Source organism: Anser cygnoides, chromosome 4 (assembly GCF_040182565.1).
Source record: "Anser cygnoides isolate HZ-2024a breed goose chromosome 4, Taihu_goose_T2T_genome, whole genome shotgun sequence".
Taxonomy (NCBI): Eukaryota; Metazoa; Chordata; class Aves; order Anseriformes; family Anatidae; genus Anser; species Anser cygnoides.
The window spans coordinates 45,087,800-45,111,571 of NC_089876.1; the positions used below are offsets into that span (position 1 = coordinate 45,087,800).

Here is a 23,772-nt window from a genome sequence, read left to right on the forward strand (position 1 = left end):
GTACAATTACCAATGAAAATAATGCCACAGAAACAATTGCATAAAAAAGTGACAGGCCTGTTAGGTACATTTCTTCAACAGCACTGGTGTATGCAGAAAGCACATTTAATTCTGAATTGTAGACATTTGTTGAGGACTTTAGAAAACATTCCACTTCAGCTTAAAACAACAACCAAAAGGAACAATAAAGCTTTACATATATATTGCAGTATATTTTAGTCTAGAAGTAAGACATCTTTTGTAATCATTTCTTTCAACCATACTGTGTGGACATAAAATCTGCTTGAAGCAACAGATAATGGTAGCAAAAAGAAAAGGAAAAAAACGTTATTACCATTTAAAAAGATACAGGTTTACATTTCATTTTAACTGCGTGAACTATTTGTATTATTTTTATTTCCAACATTCAGTTACGATAACTATGCTAGCACTATTCAGGCTGAAATAGTTAAAAATCTTGCAGTTTCCAATGTAAGCCACTATCTACAGAGTTTATAAGTCTTCAACACGCACTGGGCGGTCAAACAAAAAACTCACAATAACCAGAAAAGCAAGTTCTCATTCAGTAAATAGCTGAACCACCCTGGACTCCTGAAGTCAAGTTAATTGTACGGAAGTCACTGGAACTGATCTTAGATGCAAACCCCAAGTTTATATAGCAATCTGCAACAGCAAGACAAAATTATGAAAAAGATTTAGGATAAAACTTTTCTCTTCCATAGTTCTGCAAGGTCCCTCTAAAACACAACTGATCATCAGATATAAATTAAGGAGAGCACTTTTAAGATAAACAGTTATTGTCATCTACTATACAGGAGTTGACAACATTGTTTAGAAAGATGCCACAGAGATTTTTAGCAAAATGACATAGGCAGTTAATAAGAATACTGTAATGAACGTGCTTGCTCATCATAGCATATCCTGACCAATTTCCCACTTTGACAATACATCAGTAGCATAACTCTACTTATATAGAGTATAATATACTCCCCAGAGTATATAAGAGGCTCTAGGTCAACTGAAAGCTTGCCAGAGCAGTAGAAAGCTTGAGGCTCGGAAGGAAGGAGATAGGAGGAAAGGTGAGCACCACACAGCCTGGGATATGGCATTGGTGTACTGAGACTGCAATGCAACAAGATGGTATTTTATGCTCACTTGCCTGGGCCAAGAACTGACGGGCTAATCCTTGGTATTGCAATGTAAAAAATAATAAAAATAATATATATATATATATATATTAAATTTCTGCTGACACTAGTTAAGCAACTATCTGTTGTCCAAAAGGAAAAATAAAACCATGGGAATCCAGTAATCCAGTGAGAGCTAGATCACTGTGTATAGTGATACCGTATGTATCACTCTAACAGGTCCATGTCCTTCTCATTCTGGTGCTCCCGGAGCTAAACACATTACTCCAGGTGGGATCTTACAAGAGCAGAGTAGAGACAATCACTTATTGTACTATATTACAGCACATCATCAACATAAGATATTAAAAATGCTTCAAAAATATGTTGTTTAAAAAACTTTTTAAGGGACACCTCATAAACTAGGGATACCACTACTTTCAGTGTCTGCTTGCCTGTCTGTCCCTAATCCCTTCCCCTGGTTCTGCTACAAAGGCTGCAGACAAGGAAGGGATTCCCACGTGCAGCTGAAACAACAGCTGCTTTGAGGATAGTTTACTGTGGACCAGCAAGAGGAAAAACTCGATTAACTGAAGGGCACATTAACAGATGAAGAACTGCTGTGAAAAAACTTCTAAAAAGAAAGCATGGGAAGTACAGGAGGAACAGGCACTGTTGCAGAGGAGCCCAGAACAAATATCCTTCTCTTGCCTTTCTTTCAGTTACTACACTGAATTAGAGAATTTTGTACCCTCAACATTCTTGGTTAGCTCCAGGCCTTCTTAAGTTGCCTCTGGCTCTACATAAACCTTTCTAATATTTTCTCTAAGAGACATACTGCTACTTTTCTAGACCTATTGCCACAACTCACAGTAAGTCTACAAAGAAAATCTGGTGTCAATTACATGGTTTCTCCTGAAAATGTATGTGCACACAGCTTGCATGTACTTCACAGAATGGGACAAAACCGACAACATATGGACACGCATGAAAGATTATGATAAAACAAAGAGTGATTTTACACTAAATGTAACTCTTAAATGACTCCAGAAGTTAGAGACACATCTGTAAATACTTTCTTACTATCTGAACCACTTCATTTCACTGATTTTTCCCTTTGCTTTAGACTTACTTAGCTGTGGAAAGAATACTGCTTTGAGCATTTTCACAGAAGTTTAGGTCTGAGATGAAATCTAGGATCTCTGAAGACTTTGCAACACTAACTGTATGTACTCTTCCAAGACCAATGCCCAAATTCAGGGGAAAAAAAGAAAAAAAAGAGAACAGGTCAAATATGAGAATTCTACTAACTCTTCTGTTACACATCCCTGTTCAAAGGAACCAACATAGCAAATTTTGTTTTACGATTAAAATTCCTTTAACTTTTTAGGTTAACATATTCTATGAAAGCAGCATTTGTCAAATGCCTTCTTCTGACTTGATTGTACATAAAGAAATACTATTTGATATAAATCAACTGTAATCTAGAGGAGAACTTTGCAGACACAGTACTGAACAGCAGCAGAGTACTGTTCAGTGTACCCCTTTAAGATAATTCTTGCTTCCTGGTAGCATTCAAGACTTCTTTTTCATACTTGCAAAGCATCAACAAAGTGTTTCCTACCTACAGAGGCTATATAAAATGCAAAATAAATTCAGAAAGCTCACAATTTAGGGTTCCAGCCTCTGACTACAAGCAAGCCTACATTCAAGCAAGATGTTTGAACTTCATGTTTCACAAATATTTCAGTGTTCACATGCAGGTAACAAATGAAGAGAGAGGAGAGAGGTGAAAATGCAATGATGAATAGTGAAATATGACAAGCTTTGCAGTTTTATTTTTCAGGGCTTTTTTTTTTAAGGTTGATATAACCAAATGAAAACAACTTATATCATTATTTATATATCCTCAAAGGATGTATGATAATTATCTTTTAAATACAGAAGGTGGCACTGAAGCAGATTAGTTTCATTTGAAATTGCATTTTTGCTAACACACATCAAATGCTTACCTCAGTTTAAATAATTTTTTTAGTGATTAGATTTTATTCAGATTCTACCCCTACTCCACTTACTTTCCACAGCATCCAGTTATAAACTTAATATCAGATGCAATGCTCCAGCACCAGAGCTGTTGTGCAGATAATCTACTTCAAAAGGATGCTTGGAGTAGCAAGGTTGGACTAATGACCTCCTGAGGTCCCTTTCCACTTGATTTATATGATTCTCTGAAGATATATTTTTATTAATAGTTCCGTAATGTTTGTTTTACATATGAATTCTACACATTACTGATAATGGCTGTGGAAATGCAGTCCCATTGACAATAGCTTTACTCCAATCAGCTCTCAGTTCCACAGAGAAGGCACCTCTGGAAATAGCATCTCCTCTATCAGTTACTAAAAGGAAACACTCCTTCAGGAAAGTTTATCTAATATGATGACAACTGCAGATTCAGCTGCAGTAGTCCAACACCTTGCAAAGCTTTGAAGAAAAAAAAGTTAAAAAAAAAGTTAGTGAGTGGGCAGCTTTGAATGAAGCTTCATCTCAGAACTACTCATTAAGCAGTAAATAATTAAAATACCTGGAAAAGTCAGGTAAAATACAAGCAGAAATGTCAGTAATAGACATGAAAGAGAAGAATTAAAAAAGCAAAGAAATAATTCATTTGAAGTTTTAATAAAGTTTCATTTGCAGTCTTGTTTAAAGATATATCAGACTTTAGGGATGTAACCTAATTACATTTTTATTCTAAGTTCTATTCAAAGACCTTGGACTTTGAATCTTTAACACAGATCAAACATTGTATAATTTACTCATGGCTATCAATACTTTAAAAAGATCTCTTCATTAGATGCCATAGTCTTATGAACATGCACATAAAGCAAACAGGACAACATTTGATACAACAAACTTTATTAAAGGACATGATTCTTATTGATATGTATATATAAACAATTAATGAGTGCTGCACATTATATTCAAGTGCACATAAAATGTTTTTTCTAAAATATTTCTGATGGGATATCTTTCAATTTCCAATGTAAACAACAGTAATATTTTTTTTTCAGTAATTTTAGGAACTACTTGAACTGAACTTTACAGTCACCAAATACCTAAGAACATTTTTTTTTTTTTGCATGTGATAGAATTTATATGGAAAACACAAGTTACGCAGATTAGAATTAGCACTATTGCAATGCTATGAATATTTTGAAAAGCTTTTCATTACAAAGAATACAGATTTGTCTCTAGGTGTTACATCAAAACAGAAAGATTCTCCATTTGAAGAATTAGCATAGGGACATGGTAGTGTTGGTGAAAGGATTTAGCAAACCTGTTTTTTTTCCTAATGTAAAGAATATTATTACACACAATGAAGTGGTAATAAACATTGATTTAAATCAGCTGATGGAGAAGCATGAAGACATTTTCACAGTATTAGTTTTCAGAAGTGAAAATAGGAGCCCTGCAGAACTCTCGCTGAGTTTTGTTACTCAAAACATCTTCATTGCCTACCAACACTTCTTAAAAAATAAATAAAAATTATTTGAAGAATATTTTTTGATCAATTCAGCAGGCCCTTTTTGCTTTCACGTTGCGTCTTCAGAAGCTTTTTTCAGACTTTCTTAAGAGTATACTAATTTGAATTGAAAACACACAATTTCTATAACATCAATTTAAAACAGTACCTGCCAATTCAACACTAGTAACAATCGTGTAATAATAAGATGTCATTTATCTGGGAACTACATTCTGTACTTGCACGAGGATGAGCTCAATTATTTAATAAGCCTTTTAAATCTGTCCTTCCCAAGAATCTATCTGAATTTATGGCTGCTTCTGTCTGCCACTGACTGACAGAGAAAAGCATTGTATCTGAAGACTTGATCTCCTAGTAATTTTCTACTTAAAACATTTTAATTATTTACTTATATTTATTTATACATTTATTTTTATTTTTTTCCTAGCTAACTTATGCATTCAATTCTTAAGCAATCAGAAAAAAATATAACTGCTTTATAGTGCAAATGCAGAATAACAGAAGTTATGGTCAGTTTATATGACGAAAAGTAAATGTTAGAAGTGTTTAAAATGGTCAGATTGGACATGCAGAACTCTATTTCCATTAAGGAAACACTTCTTTCTAAAGTTCCCTAACGCAGAGACTCTTTTTAAGTGTATGTTTCTACATAAGCCCAAAGATAAAATTTAGCAATGGGTATATGCAGCCAAAAGGTACAGGATTTTGGGACCTGTGAATAAGTTTTCAGATCTGAGCTATTTGTAAAGTCCTTTTTCTGAAAAAATTGTTTAGAATCAATCTTAGAAATTAGCAATCTGGGATATGCAACTGGAGTGGGGGATATCATGTCAGATCAATGGTATTTGGTTACTACTGGATGTGGTTTGTTATGTAAAGAAGAATTAAAAGCACAGATAAACATGCTATGCGACTTCTACAGAACAAACACTACAAAAAGACATTTTTACTTAGTCTACAAAGGAAAAAAGTCTATGTGATAATCCTGTCCCCCAAGTGGATTCGGAGTGAACTTCACCTTCATTTGTTAAGAGTTGGTAAGAAGTCCACAGCAGTCAACAGCACATCCACATAAATCTTTCAGTTTATCACAGCACACACTGAATCCTACCAAGTGCAGGTGTTACAGAAGCAAAAAGGAAGCGGTATTATATAAACACAGAACAAAAAGTTGGTTCCGGCCTCAAAGGATATACAGTCTAAATCTCTACATCTAACATTCACCTTATTTAGACCACTGTCATATTTTGACCAGCACTCAGGCTTCCTATAATAATAATAATCATAAAAAGCACATTGACATTTATATCTTTAAATCCCTTTACTCTTTTTGGTCAAAACTATGAGACATCCCAATATAAAAGAAAGAAGAAAGGAAATTATGAGACTAATCTCTTCTCAAAAATCACAAATTTATTTGGCCTTCCTTACAAAAAGGAATCTCTAACAGAGATGCAAGGATAGATGAAACCAAAAAGGCCTTTATTAGCTGAGCTGCTGCTTTGACTTTTGATTCTGAAAAAAGAAATGTGATCCATTTTAGGTTTCCCTCCTCCAGAGTCAGACCTGCATTTGTGAATACAACAGTGTGGACCTCTAGATACTGGCTTTACACCCTACAGTGGAAACATAGCATTAAATACGCAGGTTGGCTAGTTTATCAAATGCAGCAATATTGTTATCAGTAACAGTTCTGCACTCTATGTGTAGTGAAGAAATTTATCACTTCATAAATGTTGTCCCACTGGTTTATTTTATTTACCAGCCATTTCTAATTTTGTAATCGGATGGTAAAGGTGCACTTTTCATTTCTACATTATACAGCACAATGAGGATTTGCTGTTTAAATGGACTTGGCAGACCTGCAATACAGACAATGGTATACAGTTATATTAATGTAGAAGGTGCACGTGGGCCATCCATCCCCTATGTGAATTTTATTCTGGATATCCTTAGGAATCTCCTAGCAAAAGACACTACATGATAATATAATTAAAACAAATTCACAAAAATTACTCAAAAAAGCATGAGAATTTTCAGAAGCAACTTTAGGTTTTGCCTTTATACATTTTTTTTTTAGTACATCACTTAGCAATATTAACTTTTTTTTTTTTTTTTTTTAAAGTCTAAATATAAATTATTTCTGCCTGAAGGCAAACCAGTTGGGGAAATTCTGCTTAAATGGGCATATTTCCTCTGCATAGATACTCATGAACATATGCTGCGTTTCCCTCAATTATTTATACATTACAGTTTTTAATTGAAAATCACTTGCCATAAACAATTAAAAACAAAAAATCAACAATTACTTAGCAATGGATTAAATAGGGCCTGCTAAGAACAGGAAACAGTCAGTTTAGGTATTTTATGTTCCAAAGCAAAAAGATGCCAGGAACTGACTTCAATTTGTTGCTTACCAAATAAACTCAGTAATTAGTACTTAAACTTCAAAAGCTTGAATCAAATGTCCATTAAACTCAAAAGGAATCTTTCCACCAACTTTTGCAATGCCTTGATTAAAACCTTTAGTTTCAATGACAGGTAGAATCCTAATCCTTGATCTTAATTCAGATCTTGAAAGTCTGTAAGAACCCTATTTTTTTCCACAACAAATTAATTATTTTATCAATTCCCTTGTGTTCAGTAGGCCTTTCCACCAGAAAAGTCTCTATCAAATCCTAATACATAAAATAGACTGTATTTATTAGGTCCAATTCGTTTTTTCGGGGGTGTGGGAGGTGTGGGTGCAGGGGGAGATGAGAAATGCTCAGCTCTAGCATAGCATTGCCCTGACTGAAAACCAAGGGGAGCTTAACATTGCTTATAATTAAGGCAGAAATGGATCAAGACTGAACACTTAAAAAACCTCTACTAATTTGCAGAACACGACAGGTTTTTTTTTTAATGTCTAAATATATTTCAGAAAGGACTAAGGAGACCCTGATCAGGAATTCTTTAAGATATGGAATCCAAGAGCATATAAAGAAAAACAAAATAGGGTTTATGGATTAGCTGAATGCCATATCTAACAGTTTTGTGTGCTGTACCTTTCTCTTACTTGTTCTGCCTGCCTTTAGTGTTTCTGGTCTGTAAGCATTTCAAAAAAAGTATTACCTACACTTTTGTTGATCCTTATGTGCTAGCAGAAAATAAATCCAATGACTAAGTCACCACTGCATTGATATTAATGGCATAATTTTCACACATCTCGCAGTTCTTGTACCAGGGGAGATGCAGTTTCTGGCATGGCACTGATTTACATTTGGAATTTGTTGGGGGAAGTTTTATTCATTGGACTCTACTTCGAAACTTACATGCTTCTTCAAAACTAGTTACTTAAATGTACCCAGAAACGTCTCCAAGCACTGCAACCAACAGGTATGGAAAAGTGCAGCTACTCTAGTAAACTCCTTGAAAACAGTGTGGCTGCATGAAAACTGCCTATTAGGAAGTACTTGCAAAACTCCTAACTGCCAAACTCTATGCCCATAAATAATTGCAAGGGAGGGAAGTTCAAATTAGCAGAAACTAACAGCAAGTGTGGGACTATTAGCATCACTTTAGCACTATCCTGCACTCCTGTGTCCACAGACATCCCTGGATGCTCTTTGATTTACTAATACAGGAACCGAACCATGGCCTGTGAATGTCTACTTCATTGCTAATGCCTGAAAGGTAACTGCTGAGATCCTTGCACCATTTGAGGGTGGGAGGATAGATATTCATAATAAGATCATAGTGATGATGTTTTCTTTGCTTCCTCCAGAGTTCTTGATGTCACTCTACCTGCTCCACTTTCCCACAGGCAGCGTCCCACCAACTGATCTTTTTGTAGCAGTTTGCCTTAAAGAAGAGTGCTCATGCATCTGTACTAGAAGAACGCCATCAGATATGTTCATTAATTACCTTTAAGCTTGTCTCACAAAGGCAGAATTGCTTGACATTAAGACTGAAATTTTGGTATCTGGACTGCTGGCTTTAAAGCACTGGCTATATAGATATATGTGCATACCTATACACACATGTATATACAAACACTTGCAATGGCCACGATGGTCGCTTTTAGAACAATCACACCTTCAGATGTCTATTTTTATTATGTTTTTTTGAACATATAGACACATTCCATCTGATCCTGTTACAACCTATTCGAAGTAAATAGCTCCTATAAGTACAAATTCTTTGTTTCCCCTTGGCTCCTTTTTTTACTCATATAAGTTATCTGAAATTTTCCAATGTGTATATTTAAGTTCTACATCATTTCTTGAATGATAGACGTTAACTATTTAATACAAAACAGAAAGCCCTCAAATATTGTAATGATGAGCACTGGCAATATAAGAACACATACAAGCCAGCACCGGCCATTATAGATCAATACACTCAGCCTTTATTTCTTCTATAAGATACAACTGTGCAAACCTGAACTTTGTAATTAACTTCAGCAGAATTTACACTAATAAGTTAGAACTATCATAGTCTGTCCTCAGACTATAATAATCTTATTCTGTGATATACAGAATACATGCATTTATAATGATGATTCTGATTATTACTTCCAAAAAGACATCCAAAACACAAGAATAAAAATAGTTTTTGAAATTCCTTTTTTTTTTTTTTTTAATAAAACTGAGATTCTGCCATGAAGCCGATGCCCACTTGAATAACAAATAATGCTGGATTTAATAAGACAAAATATAAGAATATGAATTGCCTTTTCAACATGCATAAAGTAACATCATGACATTTAATTACTCTATGAGAAAATGACTAGTAACCTAACTAATAAAACTATATAATATAAGCTCCCTGAGGAAATACAAACTATGAGATAAGTACAGCTAATTGAATGGTATCATAACCTGAACACTTCTGCAATAATCCATGAGTAGCTTCTCATCTGGGTAACTCAGAGACCTAATTTCACAAATGCATTTTTTTTTTTAAAGAAGAGGTAAAAAAAAAAAAACTCATTCTGCAAAGAACTGCCACTGAAATCATGTCTGTTCCAAGCAGAATATTCTATTTGCGTCTGTAGCAGGCTACTCAGTTATTACTGTTTTCTTTCCCCTATGTACTCACAGCTACTAATCATCTGCATCCAAATACCACGGCTGTAGTCTATACAAAACTGACACTTCAAATATTTAGCTTTCAAGATTAATGAACATCAGATTACATCCAACCTCTAGGACAGGGACCAGGCTGAAAGTCAAAGAACTTCAGATTTGATTACACAATAAGTACTCACATTTATTGATTCTCTTCTAAGGCAAACAAGAATTTTTACAAGTACCTATTTAACTTCATACTCCCAGGTAATATATATTTATACTCCTAAGCATATACAGATGACTTCCATTCACAAATAAAAAAATAGTCACATTCATGTGTGCATACTATTAGATATGAATATCTTGTACCAGTTCTTTTCAGTTCCCTCACCCAATAGAGTAAGACTAACATCTCATTCTTTTCAAGTTTTCCTCTCTTCCTGGCTGCATTATTAATCAATGGAATTAATATAGATACGATGATTTAAATCAGTTGAAAATATAATGTAAATGTTAGACATCATACGTGTACATATAAATACTGGAATGTGTGTTTGTATGTATGTACACATACACATTCCCATATATGCATACTCATGTACACATACACCTCCATACATATGTATCTATTCCTGTATATATCCCAACAGGAAGAAGGCACCTGACTCCTTCAGTTCGCTATCAAATTAGACTACACCATTATAAATAACTGAAGAAAAAAAAATATCATACAATTTACAAGCTGTGCCTATTTGTTCTAAAATCAAAAATAGTGTTCAGACTTTAACACGACACCATTAATACTTATGTAATTTTATACAATCCCAACACAACATCTGCTCTTACAATATTTCTGCACTCAAAACTTGCAATTTAATATTTCACCCTCTGAAAATACAAAGTGCAAAGAATACATCTGCTGTCTTTTTCTCAGTGGTCCCTCAAAACAAATCCTATGCTTTCTTTCAGCTTCTTGATTTTTTCACCCCTCTCTATGGAAATAAAAAATTTGCAAAAGACAGATGCTATCAATTCAGTGGAACTCTACCCTGGACAGTGAGAAATGCACCTTGTTTTCTCTCTCCTTACCAATGTTACTACAAAGCCTTTCTTCTGGAAGTTTCTAGTATTTTACACCAGGAAAATGAAACTTCCCCTCCGCTAAACATTTCTAAGTGTATTTAATAACTTCACTTACATGCTTTTCAATAGGATTGAATGCCTAAAGATATATAAGTATTCAATAGTTTTTGCTTAACGCATCTTAAAGTTAGGTAATGTTAAAAAAAAAAAAGTTTGGCAGTGGCATGGCAAATGGTTGTGAGTCACACTCTGTATGAGTCCTTAAAGATAGATAGGAATGTTTGCTTTTATTTGCCTTTTTATAATTTTATGTTTTAGTAACTGAAGAACCAGGTGAAAAGGTTGCAAAAAATAAAAATCAAAATCCAGCAACTTCAATCATTTTATTCTACCGAGGATCAGATAACCTAATTAAGCATTTTTCACTCAAAATGAAAATGACTTGGTTATGATTGGCTGGGCTTTAAGCAAGTGTTATTTTATCTACTGCGAAACTGAATCTAGCTTAGCTTCAGTTCCTGGAATAAAACTGGAATAAGTAATCAAACAGATTATTCCCAAGCATGTAGATAAAACATGAAAATGTATTACAACCAATGCCAATACATCAAGAGCGAATGTCATCAGACCAAACTTCTTTTTAAGTTAGTAAAGTTTTCCTCACTGTCATAACTTCCTCGTAAAGCATTAGGGAAGCGTAGTTCACCTGTAACTACTGTTAGGTGAGTGCAACTTGGTTGGGAAATCCTACAGATACACACTGGTTATCGGTAATTCACTGTCAGAATAGAAAAAGACACTCAGTAAGTTGCCACGGGTCCCTGTCCTAGGTCCAGTATAATACTTAGTATTTTTATTAAGGATATCTATTACAGAATCAAAAGATTATTACATGTTCAAATGATATCAAACTGGGAAAAAAACAAAGCATGTTGAAAGACAACATCAGAAGTCAAAAACAATCTTGACAATTTCTAGTAACTGTCTACAAAATACTCAGTGCAAAAAATAAACAAACAAACCATATTGTGTTTATAACAGGCAGGAATAACTGGTGATCCCAGAATGGCAAACAGAATAGCTAATTAACAGTTCTTCAGAAAAGAATTTAGAAATTACTGAAGATCATGAACTGAATATGAGAATGCAATTTATGCTAAAATGAACAATGTGGATGTCATACATGAAAATACAAATAACCGTACAACTTGGAAGAAAAGTAGTTCACTCCATTTTATCTATCACTGGGGTATGAATTCCAATTTTAAAACTGAATCCAGTTCTGGGTGTTGCAGGCAAGAAAAATATGACAGATATGACACCAGTTCAGAGGAAATGGCATGAACGACTACCAGTCTAGAAGACATGAGGAAATATTAAGTTGGGATTTTTCAGCTGTAAGGGAACATGGGAGGAAATAAATAAATAAACAAAATCACAACAGAAGCCTACAGATTTTATGTTTCATGTCCAAGTTTTTCCTGGGAAAATGGGAAGCTAGGCCATCATTCAAAACATACCCATTCTGGCAGCCATTTACTAGAATTGCACTATTTACACAAAATATTTCAGTTTCTGTGGATTTTTTTCCCTGAAAAAAGCCATTCTAGCTGAAAAACCGAGCACAAGCTGTGCTCAGGGTTGGGAACATTTTCAACCCATGAAGTAACATCTATTAACAAAAAATAATGACCATGCAAATCACATATTTGAATACATGGTTAGGAGAAAAAGTGTATTCAGGAATTAACACTGGAAGATAGGTTTTACTCGGTTGCTTGAGTCTCTTGATATAATACAAACATAGGAAAACCTTTTTCATACGCATCTTGTTATACACACACAACCCCCTCTGCCATTAAAGGTAATGTATTATTTTCAAAATATGGAAACAAAGATAATAGTTACCTTAATTAATACGTTATATCGCTTTCAGAGATTCACAGTTTGAGGATACAGACACACAAATGGAGAAATGGAGCTTAAGGTAAGGTATAAAGCTGAAGCAAACATCACTATGGCAGTCACATACAAACAAACATCATGTGATCTTCAGGTAAGAGAAACATAAGATTTTAAAAAGAGTACAAAAAACTGTAGTTTCTTTTATCTAAGTGTAAGTTTTCCATCGTTGAGGCAGGATTAAACTAAATTATGTGTTCATACCTCTTTTAAATCAAACCAGTTTGTGTAACTACAGATGCCACTTTACTTATCCACCTGTGGCCTGAAGCAGCATTACCAGTCTCTTGTCAAAAATACACAAAAGGAAATAGGTTTAACACAGAGGACCTCTGTGCTAAATGGATGTTCCCTTTAAACTTCGGCTTTGGTTTTCATCTGACTGAATACTTCCAATTGTTGATGGAAAGTAAACAGAGAAAACGGGTCTATGAATAATTACAGACTTTGTCTGATTGCTACTCCAAAAATAAAAATAAAAAAAATTGAAATAGCTTTTAAACTTCTTATAAATTATGGTTGCAAACCAATTTTACATAGAAATACAGTGCCCTGTAACAAAACACAAATTACCAAATAAGACCCTCTTAATGCTGATATAACGTAGCATTATGAGCTCAGTGACTCACCTTGTTCCTCATTGATGAGGCCCACGTGTGCATGTGCTTGTGCTCGTCTTTTCCCACCATCAGTTTTTATTAGTTGAGCAGTGTTAAAGCATCGTTCATAAAAGCAATTCCTTAACCATTTGTCCTCAGGGTCATTGAAACAGTAGGCCAAGTTAAGCTGGTTATCATACACCTCCCCATAGTGCCCTTCAAAAACAAATAATAGTCAAAATGCTAGTTTTCATCAGCTTTCACAAAACTTACACATTACAGCAATCAGGATATAATGAAAATGAAGGAGTATTTATATATGCAGCACACAAATACTACCAAGCTCTCCTACATATCAAGGAAATATGATAAAATGAAAATGACAATCTTCTAAATTAGGCATAATTGAAAATGCAGTCTAGCAAAACTGCAATGAATTGCTATCATTTTTTTTATTTTTATTTTTTTTACAAACACAAAACTTAGTTCAATAAAACACACAAAACCTCTACAAGACTCATTGAAAGACAGAAGCCAGAGTGAGCAAAAAGACCCACACATCCAGTTTCTACTGGAGAAGTGTTTGAAGCACTGAGACCTGAAAAGACACTGAATGCTTTCAAAACAGGTCTGAGGTAGCAACCATGATGATGGAGATAAAGAACCAAAGAGAGCACTCTGCAAGTGCCCCCCACTAATTTCATACCGTTTAAAATATTTAAAATAAGACTAACAAGAAATGTTTTGAGTTTTCTAGCTACTTTCCCATTTTTATTACATTATCACTCTCTCAAATTGAGGGCCAACTGGAATTTTACATCTTGGCCTGAAAAAGACAGTCCACCAAGGTATTGCTCTCAGTAAATACGGAAAGCAGAGGAGAGTTAAACTCTCAGCTCTCCTTTATGATCTGAAGAAAAAACACATTTAGTTCCCACTCTAACATCTAGCAGCCAGCTAAATGAATACACACTATTCCTAATATTTATAAAAACAGTGTGAGTCCCAACTCTAAGTAGCATTACAAAATTATCAACAAATACATTATTCACAATTTTAAACTACAAAATGAGAGTGCCTATGGAATTTATTTCCCTCACATATAAAACAAAACAAAAACAACCACAAAACCAAAACCACATGAGATTATTCACAAGCTCTATTAATTTGGATTAGAGAACTAAAACTTACCTGGTAACTCTTATAATAGTGCTTCTCCCTAGGGGTATGGAAGAATATGTTCCCTACATGATGCTGAAGAATCTATGAGATAAGAGAGCGTAGCATGTATCTATACGTTTCACTGCTCAACTTACTGCTGGCACACTAAATGAATTTTCTTTCCAAACTCTGTTTATGTTAGATGTGAATGTGAATAACTCACTAAAATTCCATTACAATTTTGGTTGGTTTCTTACTGTGGTTGTGAAACATAGCCTGTTCTTAAAAACAATTCTCATGTAGTTGGGTAAAGAAGGAGTTAAGAACCACAAGTGCTGCTGCAGGTAAGAGAATGTTTGGATAAGCTAGATGTGTGAACAGAACTGCTTTGCTTTCGGGAGTTCTGCAATTTGTAAGCTTTGCTCAGCAAAGAGAGAAAAGGGGAAAAAGAAAGAAAAAAAAGCTTCTCTTACTCCTGATATGGAGCACCACAGAGAAATAAACACACACACAAAAATACATTAATACATTTATTTCAATACAGGCATGATCTCACTCCAAGTCCAGATCTTTTCTAAGCATTTTAGATCTATGGTATTATATCAAAAACATTTTTAATCAAAGGATGCAGTTTTTTTTTTTTTTAAATCTACAGGAAAAATTGAGGAAAATCCAACTTTCCAGAAGGACTAATTTCTTGACTGTAAATTCTATCATCGTTATGAATCCCTTGCATTGTTTAGAACAAACAGTGGTAATTACTCAAAAAAGTATTTGTTTGCATCTCTAAACCACACAGAGGAGTGCTTCCTCAGCCTCATCTCCAGTATGTTCTGTCTCAAAAATTGCAAGTTACACATATTTGAATAGCAAGTAACATAAAACCCTCATTCATCCCTCATGTCATTGTGACTAAGTTCTTTGACTTCAGAATGTCTTGAAAAAGCCCTTCAGTGTGCTTTGCAATGCAGTAAAAGCTATATTCTGTCTTCTGAAGGAATTCCTTTACCACCAAATCACATTTGCAGTCTTCAACAGGTTTATCTAATATTTATTTCTCCTCCATTTTTACCTATTCTTCCCATTCTGGAGAACGTCTACTTAATTTTCTGTGCCTTTCTGAAATCAAGCTGAAATGGCTTTGCCTCAATTCTTGAGCACTTGTTTTTTTGTCTTTTGGTTTATGATCTAATCCCTCTCCTTTAATGGTAAGTAATGGTTTGGGCTTAATACACAAATATAGTTGTGCGTGTGCTCATATGCATATATATAAAAACATACATACATATGTGTGCATATAAGAGTTGAGATACATAATTGGGATACACCCAACATAACCACTTCAGATATAGCTATATGTTTCCTAGAGTCCCTTTCCAGTCTCAAGAAAAGCAGATGCTGCCTGGCTCTGATTTTCATCCCAATTTAAACATCTGTTGTGGCACAAGATTATCTCCAAAGTAGAAGGCAGAGGTTCCCATGATGACTACAAGCACACAAACATAACCACTTAAACACAGAGAAATATAAAAGCTAATTATAATCACTAACTTAATCTAAGGTAATAATAATACACATCAGATATTGATTACAGTGGAGTGAAAATGAACTTAGAGGATGCCAACAAATGCTTACAATAACACAGCAAAATGAAAGAATTAGATTGTCATTGGGGAAGAACACTAGATACAAATTTGTTGCCTTTGAAATCTTTGCTACAAAGTACCAAGGCACTAATGCTACATAAAATTATGCAAATAACTTCAGGTAGTGCCCTACAAATCTCAGGAGATGGAACTGACCTGAGGCGGACTATTGCTACTGCCACAGCTTTGATTGAATGAACTTTAATGTGACCCTCCGATGACTATCCTGCCGGTGAATAACAATGAGAAGTGCACAAAGACAACCATTTCTCTGTAATTGTCTTGGACAGTGGCTGACCAGATACGCTGGTGTCACAAGAAAATAAACCCCAAAAGATAGATGTTTAAAAGCCGTATTGTCTTCTGGATTCAAAGTCTCTCTGATTTACAAATCAAGAAATTCACTGAGATTATTCTGACAGTGGCAAAGCCAGTATGTCAGACTTAGTGAAAGTGAACTTTTATCTCCCCAGGAGAACAAAAATATTAGAATAGGTAAATACTCTCTTTTACAAAATCTCCCATAGGTAGCTCAGTCATTAAAGCTTTGACCCCCCTGATTTTGTACAGTAAGTTCTCTGCATCTGCTAATAGATCACACGTAGAGAAATTTTTTATGTATATATTGATGTAAAAAAAAAAAATCTGCACCACTTATCAGAGAGATAACGACACCACTGGAATATGATACCAAATGAACAGAAAGAAGTCTGAGTCACACAAGCAATTGTAAAACAGTTCCTGCAAGACAAACTGTTCTTAAATGAGTAAAAAATTAAGAATGCACACGAATTAAGGTTCAAATGCTGTTCTCATTAGTCTTTTGAAAATTACATCTAGTCCATGGAAGGTGAATCCAGGTTTCCCAGAAGACATGGGATTGAGAGAATGCTGTAAAAAGCAGCAGGATGGCTGCCCAAAATGGCAGCTGAGCAGAACAAACCAAACTCGATGGAGCAGATGGTGAAGCCTGATATTTTGTGGTTTTAGACATAACTTAAAATCTGCTGAGAAAACACCTTATAAGCAATTAGCCAGTGAAACATTTTTTCAATGCCAAATTACCAAATTTAAGGCAGTAATAATCATTCACAAGAATTCTGTTCAATTGTGTTTTTTTAAAAGAAAACGTCATCCTACGCTGCAATATTTATTTTATATTTTTTAGAATGTTTTCATCACAGAATTATAGAAAATTTACTTTCCACTTTGTTTGACCTGTACTTTTCAAAATATTTTCATCATCCTTCGCAATAGAAAACAAAACAAAACAAAAAACATTGAAAGTGGATATCTATGTGCAAAAGGAAAATGTTCCTATCAAACTTTACTGGTATCTCTTTGTTAAAACAGATTTAAAAATCTCTTCCACTTGAGTTTAAACATTAAACCCTATATGTTAAACACATACAGGATTTCCTGCTCTGCATCAGAATCTCTTCAGGTGCGTCTCAACTGACATGTAAGGATCTTTTCTTGTCATGCTCGAGCCATAGTCCCCAGTCAGCCCACTGAATAATATCTTGGTTTGTTTCTGGGCTGTTATCAAGAACCCTTGGCAAGCAAAGGCGTGCATGGAGCAGAAGATCATTCAGGTCCGTGCTCTGCCTGTTGGCTGTGTTCAGCCAGACAACTGTTGAGTAGTGCAATGCGCAGGGATAGTGAGGTGGCGTCTGAGTATGAGTAACAGACTTGGTAGGAAAGAAAAGAAACACAGAAGATCTGCAAGCCGTGCTACTGTGAAGTGGTTTAGTACAACTGCTGCCACTTCTGTCTGTATGATCTCCTTTGTGACAGGATGTAGGAAATGAATTGAAAAGAAGTACAAGAGTGATCTTTAGAGTGGAGATGAAAACAACATCCTGAAGAGATCCTGGTTTGGCATTTTCCCTGAAGAAGATGCTGTTGTTGTTAACAGAAAACAGAACTTGTACTTCAGAAACTCACCTTTAAAATACAGGTATCAGAAATAAATATTTCAACATCTATCTCTGGCTGAATATTTTCTACCACAGGAACCACCAGTCAGTCAGTCATTTGTTCCTACCAGACAATGGCTGTAGGGAAACTTTTCAACAGGTGATAACGCTCCTCTTCCAGTTCAGTTACTTGCTTTTAGTGGATATGACTTAGTTATAACTGACCATTCACTCTTGAAGACATGTCAAGGAATGGCCTAAGATCATTTAAGTCACTAGGAGCCATTTCTGATGTCTGAAAAAGACATCATCACTACTGGAAGTTTCATTTTTCTCTTGCCAGAGAGATCAATACCCGAGACTCAGTAGCAAGACTGCTGATGCTGTGAAGAATTCATATACGGAAAGATCCAGGATGGAGGCTCTTGGGCTGATAAGGAGCATGAACAGCAACAGAATATGGTGCTACTAACAGTTTATTTCTACCTAAATTCATACATAGCAAAGAATCAGTCCCATTTTGTCCCATGGTTCGGGACATCCATGCCTCTACTTTTGCAGCTAGAAGATCACACTTTGATTCCTTTTTTTCCTAGAATTTCTTCCATAAGCCACACTCACTGGGTGAAAACACACAAATGCAAATGAAGAAAGGTTGCTATGGGGTAGCATGCTGACACAATCAAATTGCATGCAGAGCCTCCATTTCTTAAATATGAAGCAGGGCACACGCAGGGTGCAACCCCCTCCACCCCTCCCCAACGCTGCTAAGCACCTAAGCAGAATATACTCAAAGTACAATCTATACAAAGATGCTGGGAAATGGTCAGGATATAATTTTGTCAAGTAAGAATACAGCTCTCTAATGATAGCAACATAAGACAATTCAACGGGTAATCTGGGACACTAAAAGGGGACTTCAATCCATTGGAATGAAAACATGCCACTTAAATTAGAGGCACTCAGGCACTACTTAAAATGCAGAAATGCTGCCTCTGTTGAAGTCAGATGGCTATATTTTGAGGTCTGGCTTCTTTCCAGAGCAGAATCATTTCACTTTCTGTAAGCTAACTGCAAAAACAATAAATTCCTCCACTGGTCTCTATCAACTGCTAGCTTTTCTCCTGTGAAACAATATTAAGTAGAAAAGGACAAATCTGCTTGGAAAACAAAAGTATTCCTTTGCCCATACACCCCCCAAACCAAACAGAAACTACCTCCACCAAGCAAATATTAAAGGAGGGTTTGGTATGTTTATCCTTTTTCTTTTCTCTCTTTTTTTTTTTCTTTAATGCACAATCACTTTTTTTTCCTCCTCTCCACAATAGCATGGGTAATACAGTTATTGCAATGTTTCAAGCCCAGCCTAAGGCATAAGCGTGAAATCTTACAGAAAAGCATTTCACTGTAAAATGCTAAACTCTATTTTCAACCTTTAGTGCCTCAGACATAGAAAGATTTTCTAGTGTGAACACATCAAATACTCATGCTTTCTTCATATACTTTAGGAAAAGTCATCTTTTACAACAACAACAAATGATAATTCATGCTGTCAAAAGTTCGCTCGCTGAAGTGAGGAAAAAAAGCACCAAGTTAGCAGCTCCTCCTAATTGTTTGTGTCTGATATTCCCTAGAACACAGGTCAGCAGCTTGTAGCATGCACAGATTTAGCATTTGACATACCACAAACGTAGTGCAGGCTCTAAGAAAGACAACAGCTTCCAGATTGTAATTCCTATTATCCACTAGCTGCTCCAACGATCAGCTAATAAGCGGTGTCTTGCCCCTCTGAAGGCACGTCCATGCTGACTATTAGCTCTACACGCTGGCTTTGGCACAGAGAACGGTCATCTGCTACCACAGTGCTGACTGCTTCATAGACATCGCAGCCACTCACCTGGGGAATTTCCCATTTCTGCTCCCCTGCTCCAGCAAAGGAAAGCCAACAGCTGAGAGGACTCTCCCTTTAATTGCTCCTGAGCTGTAAGTTGCCTTGCATCCCCTTCATCTGGTGGGGCCACAACACAGGTAAACCAGCCCATGCTGGCAAGCACTGATCATATGAGCTCTTCATGGCCTAGACTAGTCACCATAGGTAAGGATTCGTTTAGGGTTCAACCCCACATTCAATACACAATTCAGGTGTAATCTGAAGAGCAAAGCATTACAAGCCTGTTTAGAATAAAACTAGCACAGGTGACCCCTAGTTTGACTAATACTAGATTTGGCACACCATCCCTGACAGGCTGCTGACCCCAGTCTAAAATACCAGATCGCACTGTACAGTGTCAATCTGCATAGCACCATCCTCTTTTTGGCTCAGTGCTAACTAACTAAATAAAGGTAGCTATGCAATAATTTGAGGAGATGATTCAAAAAGCTTAAAGAAATTTTTAGGTACAGGCCTAAGAAGTAAATTAGCAATGCATTTTAAAACAGTAAGACAGACTGTAGCCACCAAGTAACAATTTAAAGAATCAGTTATACGGTGAAAGGTGTGCAAACAGCAGCTTAAAGCTTCTGATTTCACTTCTAAGTATTTTTATCTGAGGAACAGCAACACTCATTCCAATAAACTGTTCTCCCAGGCACGCATTAAACTAGGTGCAGTTCAAAAACTCCAAGAGGTGAATTTCTTTTCTTCCTGCTGTTTCCCTGCGACCCACCTAAACATGCAGACGGTCAAATTTTATCTGCATCTTAGACAGACAAAATGGATAAAATTAATTCTATTTATTTGGTGCACTTCTGTAGGGTATGGTCATCATTTGTTCTCAGGATGTCAGCAGTCAAAAGATATCCAGTTACCGATCCTCGTTTTCAGATCAGGATGGGACTGTGGCTTCAAACTCTGTCTCCTGTTAACTTTCAGAACAGTACTGACTAGGGACTAGGGAGCTATGGCTCTCCAAAGGGATAGTAATAACAACCTACTGACATTGGTATGCCTTTAAAGGACAATTATAATTTTAAGTGAAATTACTGCGGGCAGTAAAACCGGGCAGGCAATTGGGCAGGCTATTTGACAGTCTCAAAATATAATTTTTCTTTTTGAAAAAAGACAACATTGTCAACAACACATATCAAGAAATAATGGCATACATTAGATGTTGAGCTATGTAGATTACTTTGGCATTTATCCTGCAATTTTCTTAAAAAAAAAAAAAAACCGCCCTACAAATATATGTATTTAAACAGGTAAATCCCCCCCTTTTTTTTAAACTACGAAGACCAAAACTAGTAAAAGAGAGGTTAGTACATGATAAAAAAGGATGATCAAGAAATAATTAGAAAGAACTCTATTCTGAAGTCAGAAGTGTTTACATTATTTGCATCAAAGACGACCAGAGAGGAATGCAGTCAACAAGTATTGTCAATATTTCTGCCAATTTGTTTGTTATTTTGGGGGGAGTGGGTGGTGTGTAATACTGTACCTAGGGCAAAATAACTCTGTCAGCTATTTTTCTGAGAAGCTGCAAGAACTAATGCTAGCTCCCTATTTTTAAATACTGGAAGGTATTCAAATACAATGATTATGAGATTAAGTTAGACAGACAAATAGATTTTCTTTGCACACTATAGTACTAGTTTAAAAGAAAGATTCCCATATGATTTGAAGTTCAATCAAAATGTTATCCTAAAAATGAAAACAGAACATTCGCTAGCGAATCCAAAGCTTAATGGTATGTACAACATAACACTGGTAAACAGTCACAATTTTTAGATGAAGAAATAATGAACACAATTGCTCTTTGATATCAACTTCCACATCATAATGGACTGCCTTGATTCATCCTGTCAAAGCAAACAATTTATGTCCATCATTGCAGAGTCTAAAATTACAGACTATCAGCAAAAAGAAAAGATTAACATATCCCACCAATAAATATGGAAAATGGATCAACAAATACCTAACTTTCTCTACGTGCTATAGTAACAACTCTGAAACTCGAAACTTTGGAGCAACAGTTCTAAGCAAAACTCACAATGAGACAGCAACACTGTGATACAAAAATATCAGGTGAGAAAGCTAAAGAACAAAAGGGAAAGCTTTTTACTGACATCAGTAATGTTTCATTTTCCACTTACCACCTCAGGTTAAAAAAAACAATCTCTTCATGAAGTTTAAATTCATCAAAAAATGTATAAGTCATACAGATTTTTTTCATACCTTTATACCTGCAATCTCTTCACCACAACTATTAGCTCAGGACAGCATACTTGAGAAGGGCACATTTTCAGCTAGCCTAATATTAGTGACATCAGCCACATTGTAAAACTCTCACAGTTCACTACCCCAAATGTTACTTTAAATGCTTTAAGCCATATTTGGCTTGAACTGTAGTGCTTGAGGAGCAAACGCAGGTCAGCTGCTGTTGTGGCTGCTATGCTGTAGTAAGTTCCAGCTGAAGGATGAAGCCAACTGCTGAACACCTTTTAAATGGTTTCAGCTGAAGTTGTCATGAGATTGTAAGCCAGAGCTCCAACTAGTTTGATTAGAATCAGAGAGTAACAGGATTAGTGGAACTCCTAAATTAGTATTTGATGAGCTGTGTAATCCATATGTTATCTTCACAGCACTACTAGCTCCAACAAGCTGTGACACAAATAGCATCCACCCCTTTGTCTGCCTCACTTAAAACAAAGATTTGTGGAAAGGTTTACACTGAAACTGGCAAAAAATCAAAACTCTCACTACACTGATCTTGCAATTCAGTCCAAATGTGTTGCTTGAACACTTGCCAACTCCACTGGCACGTTCTCATTATTTCTTTGCTTTCACTTTAACCAACTTGAACAGGCAAAGCGTGGAAATACTCTCTTCCAGAGGTACGACACAATCAGTCAGCTGATGGGCAGTATCCCATCTCTCACTGAGCCCAGCACACAATGAATGCCAATTTCAGTGAGAGAAAAGGCCTCTGCCTTTCAAAGGCACAGAACCGGCACAGTCAGCACCCTGCCTCTTCTCTGGGAGGGTATTTGCCACCTCTATTGGCACACAGCAGTTAATAATACTGAAAAAGATCTTGCACTGAAGGAACACAAAATACTCTCCTCAAGCAGCTTCAGGAAGCAGGTCCATCAAGATATGCCATAACTACCACTTTTCAACACCAACGTATTGGCAGAATGCTTATGTATGGCAGGGTGGTCTGGGTGCAAAACACTTTCGTACTCCTGCAGACAACATGGGTCTATGTTCAGGCTGTAGTCACACTCAAGAAAAACTTGAATATTTCTTCCTATCATGGGCTGGCTAGGATTGTAGTGAATTAAATAAAGAAACACAACTTTATGCTTTCATAGTAAACATAAAATAAACATGTTAAATGAGTGGAAAGTTGTCTTTTCTAAAATAAAGTTTTCTGTTCTAAAGTTTCAGTAAGAAAGCTTAGGTCCCAAACTCTCAAGCTTTATTTTAGATTTTCCTCTTTGTAACAATCAAAATGTAACTTGAAACAAGCCAACTACAATGAAATCAACTCTACTATGAAACAATTGTAGTTAGAGCTTTACCTCTCTCTATTCCTACAATTATTTCAAGGGAGAAAGACAGAGTAAGTTATGTTACTATTTACAGTAAAGCAAAATGATAAATATGAGCGCTCAGTAAATAGTAGGCAATAGAGAAAATACAGTAATTTGGAGTTATGTCTTCACTAATATTTAGTAA

General features: G+C 35.7%; 1 protein-coding gene across 9 annotated transcripts in view; it reads right to left on the reverse strand.

Annotated features, from left to right (window-relative positions):
• The window catches only part of TTC29 (tetratricopeptide repeat domain 29), a 382,392-nt gene that overhangs the window by 84,193 nt on the left and 274,427 nt on the right, over positions 1-23,772 (reverse strand). For 8 of the 9 annotated variants that reach the window (XM_048071812.2, XM_066996057.1, XM_066996058.1 and 5 more), the window contains one exon: positions 13,400-13,585. The exons of the other annotated variant lie outside the window; for it this stretch is intronic. In XM_048071812.2, coding sequence (XP_047927769.1) covers positions 13,400-13,585 — 186 coding nt within the window. The remainder of the gene's footprint in view (positions 1-13,399; positions 13,586-23,772) is intronic. 9 annotated transcript variants of the gene reach the window in all.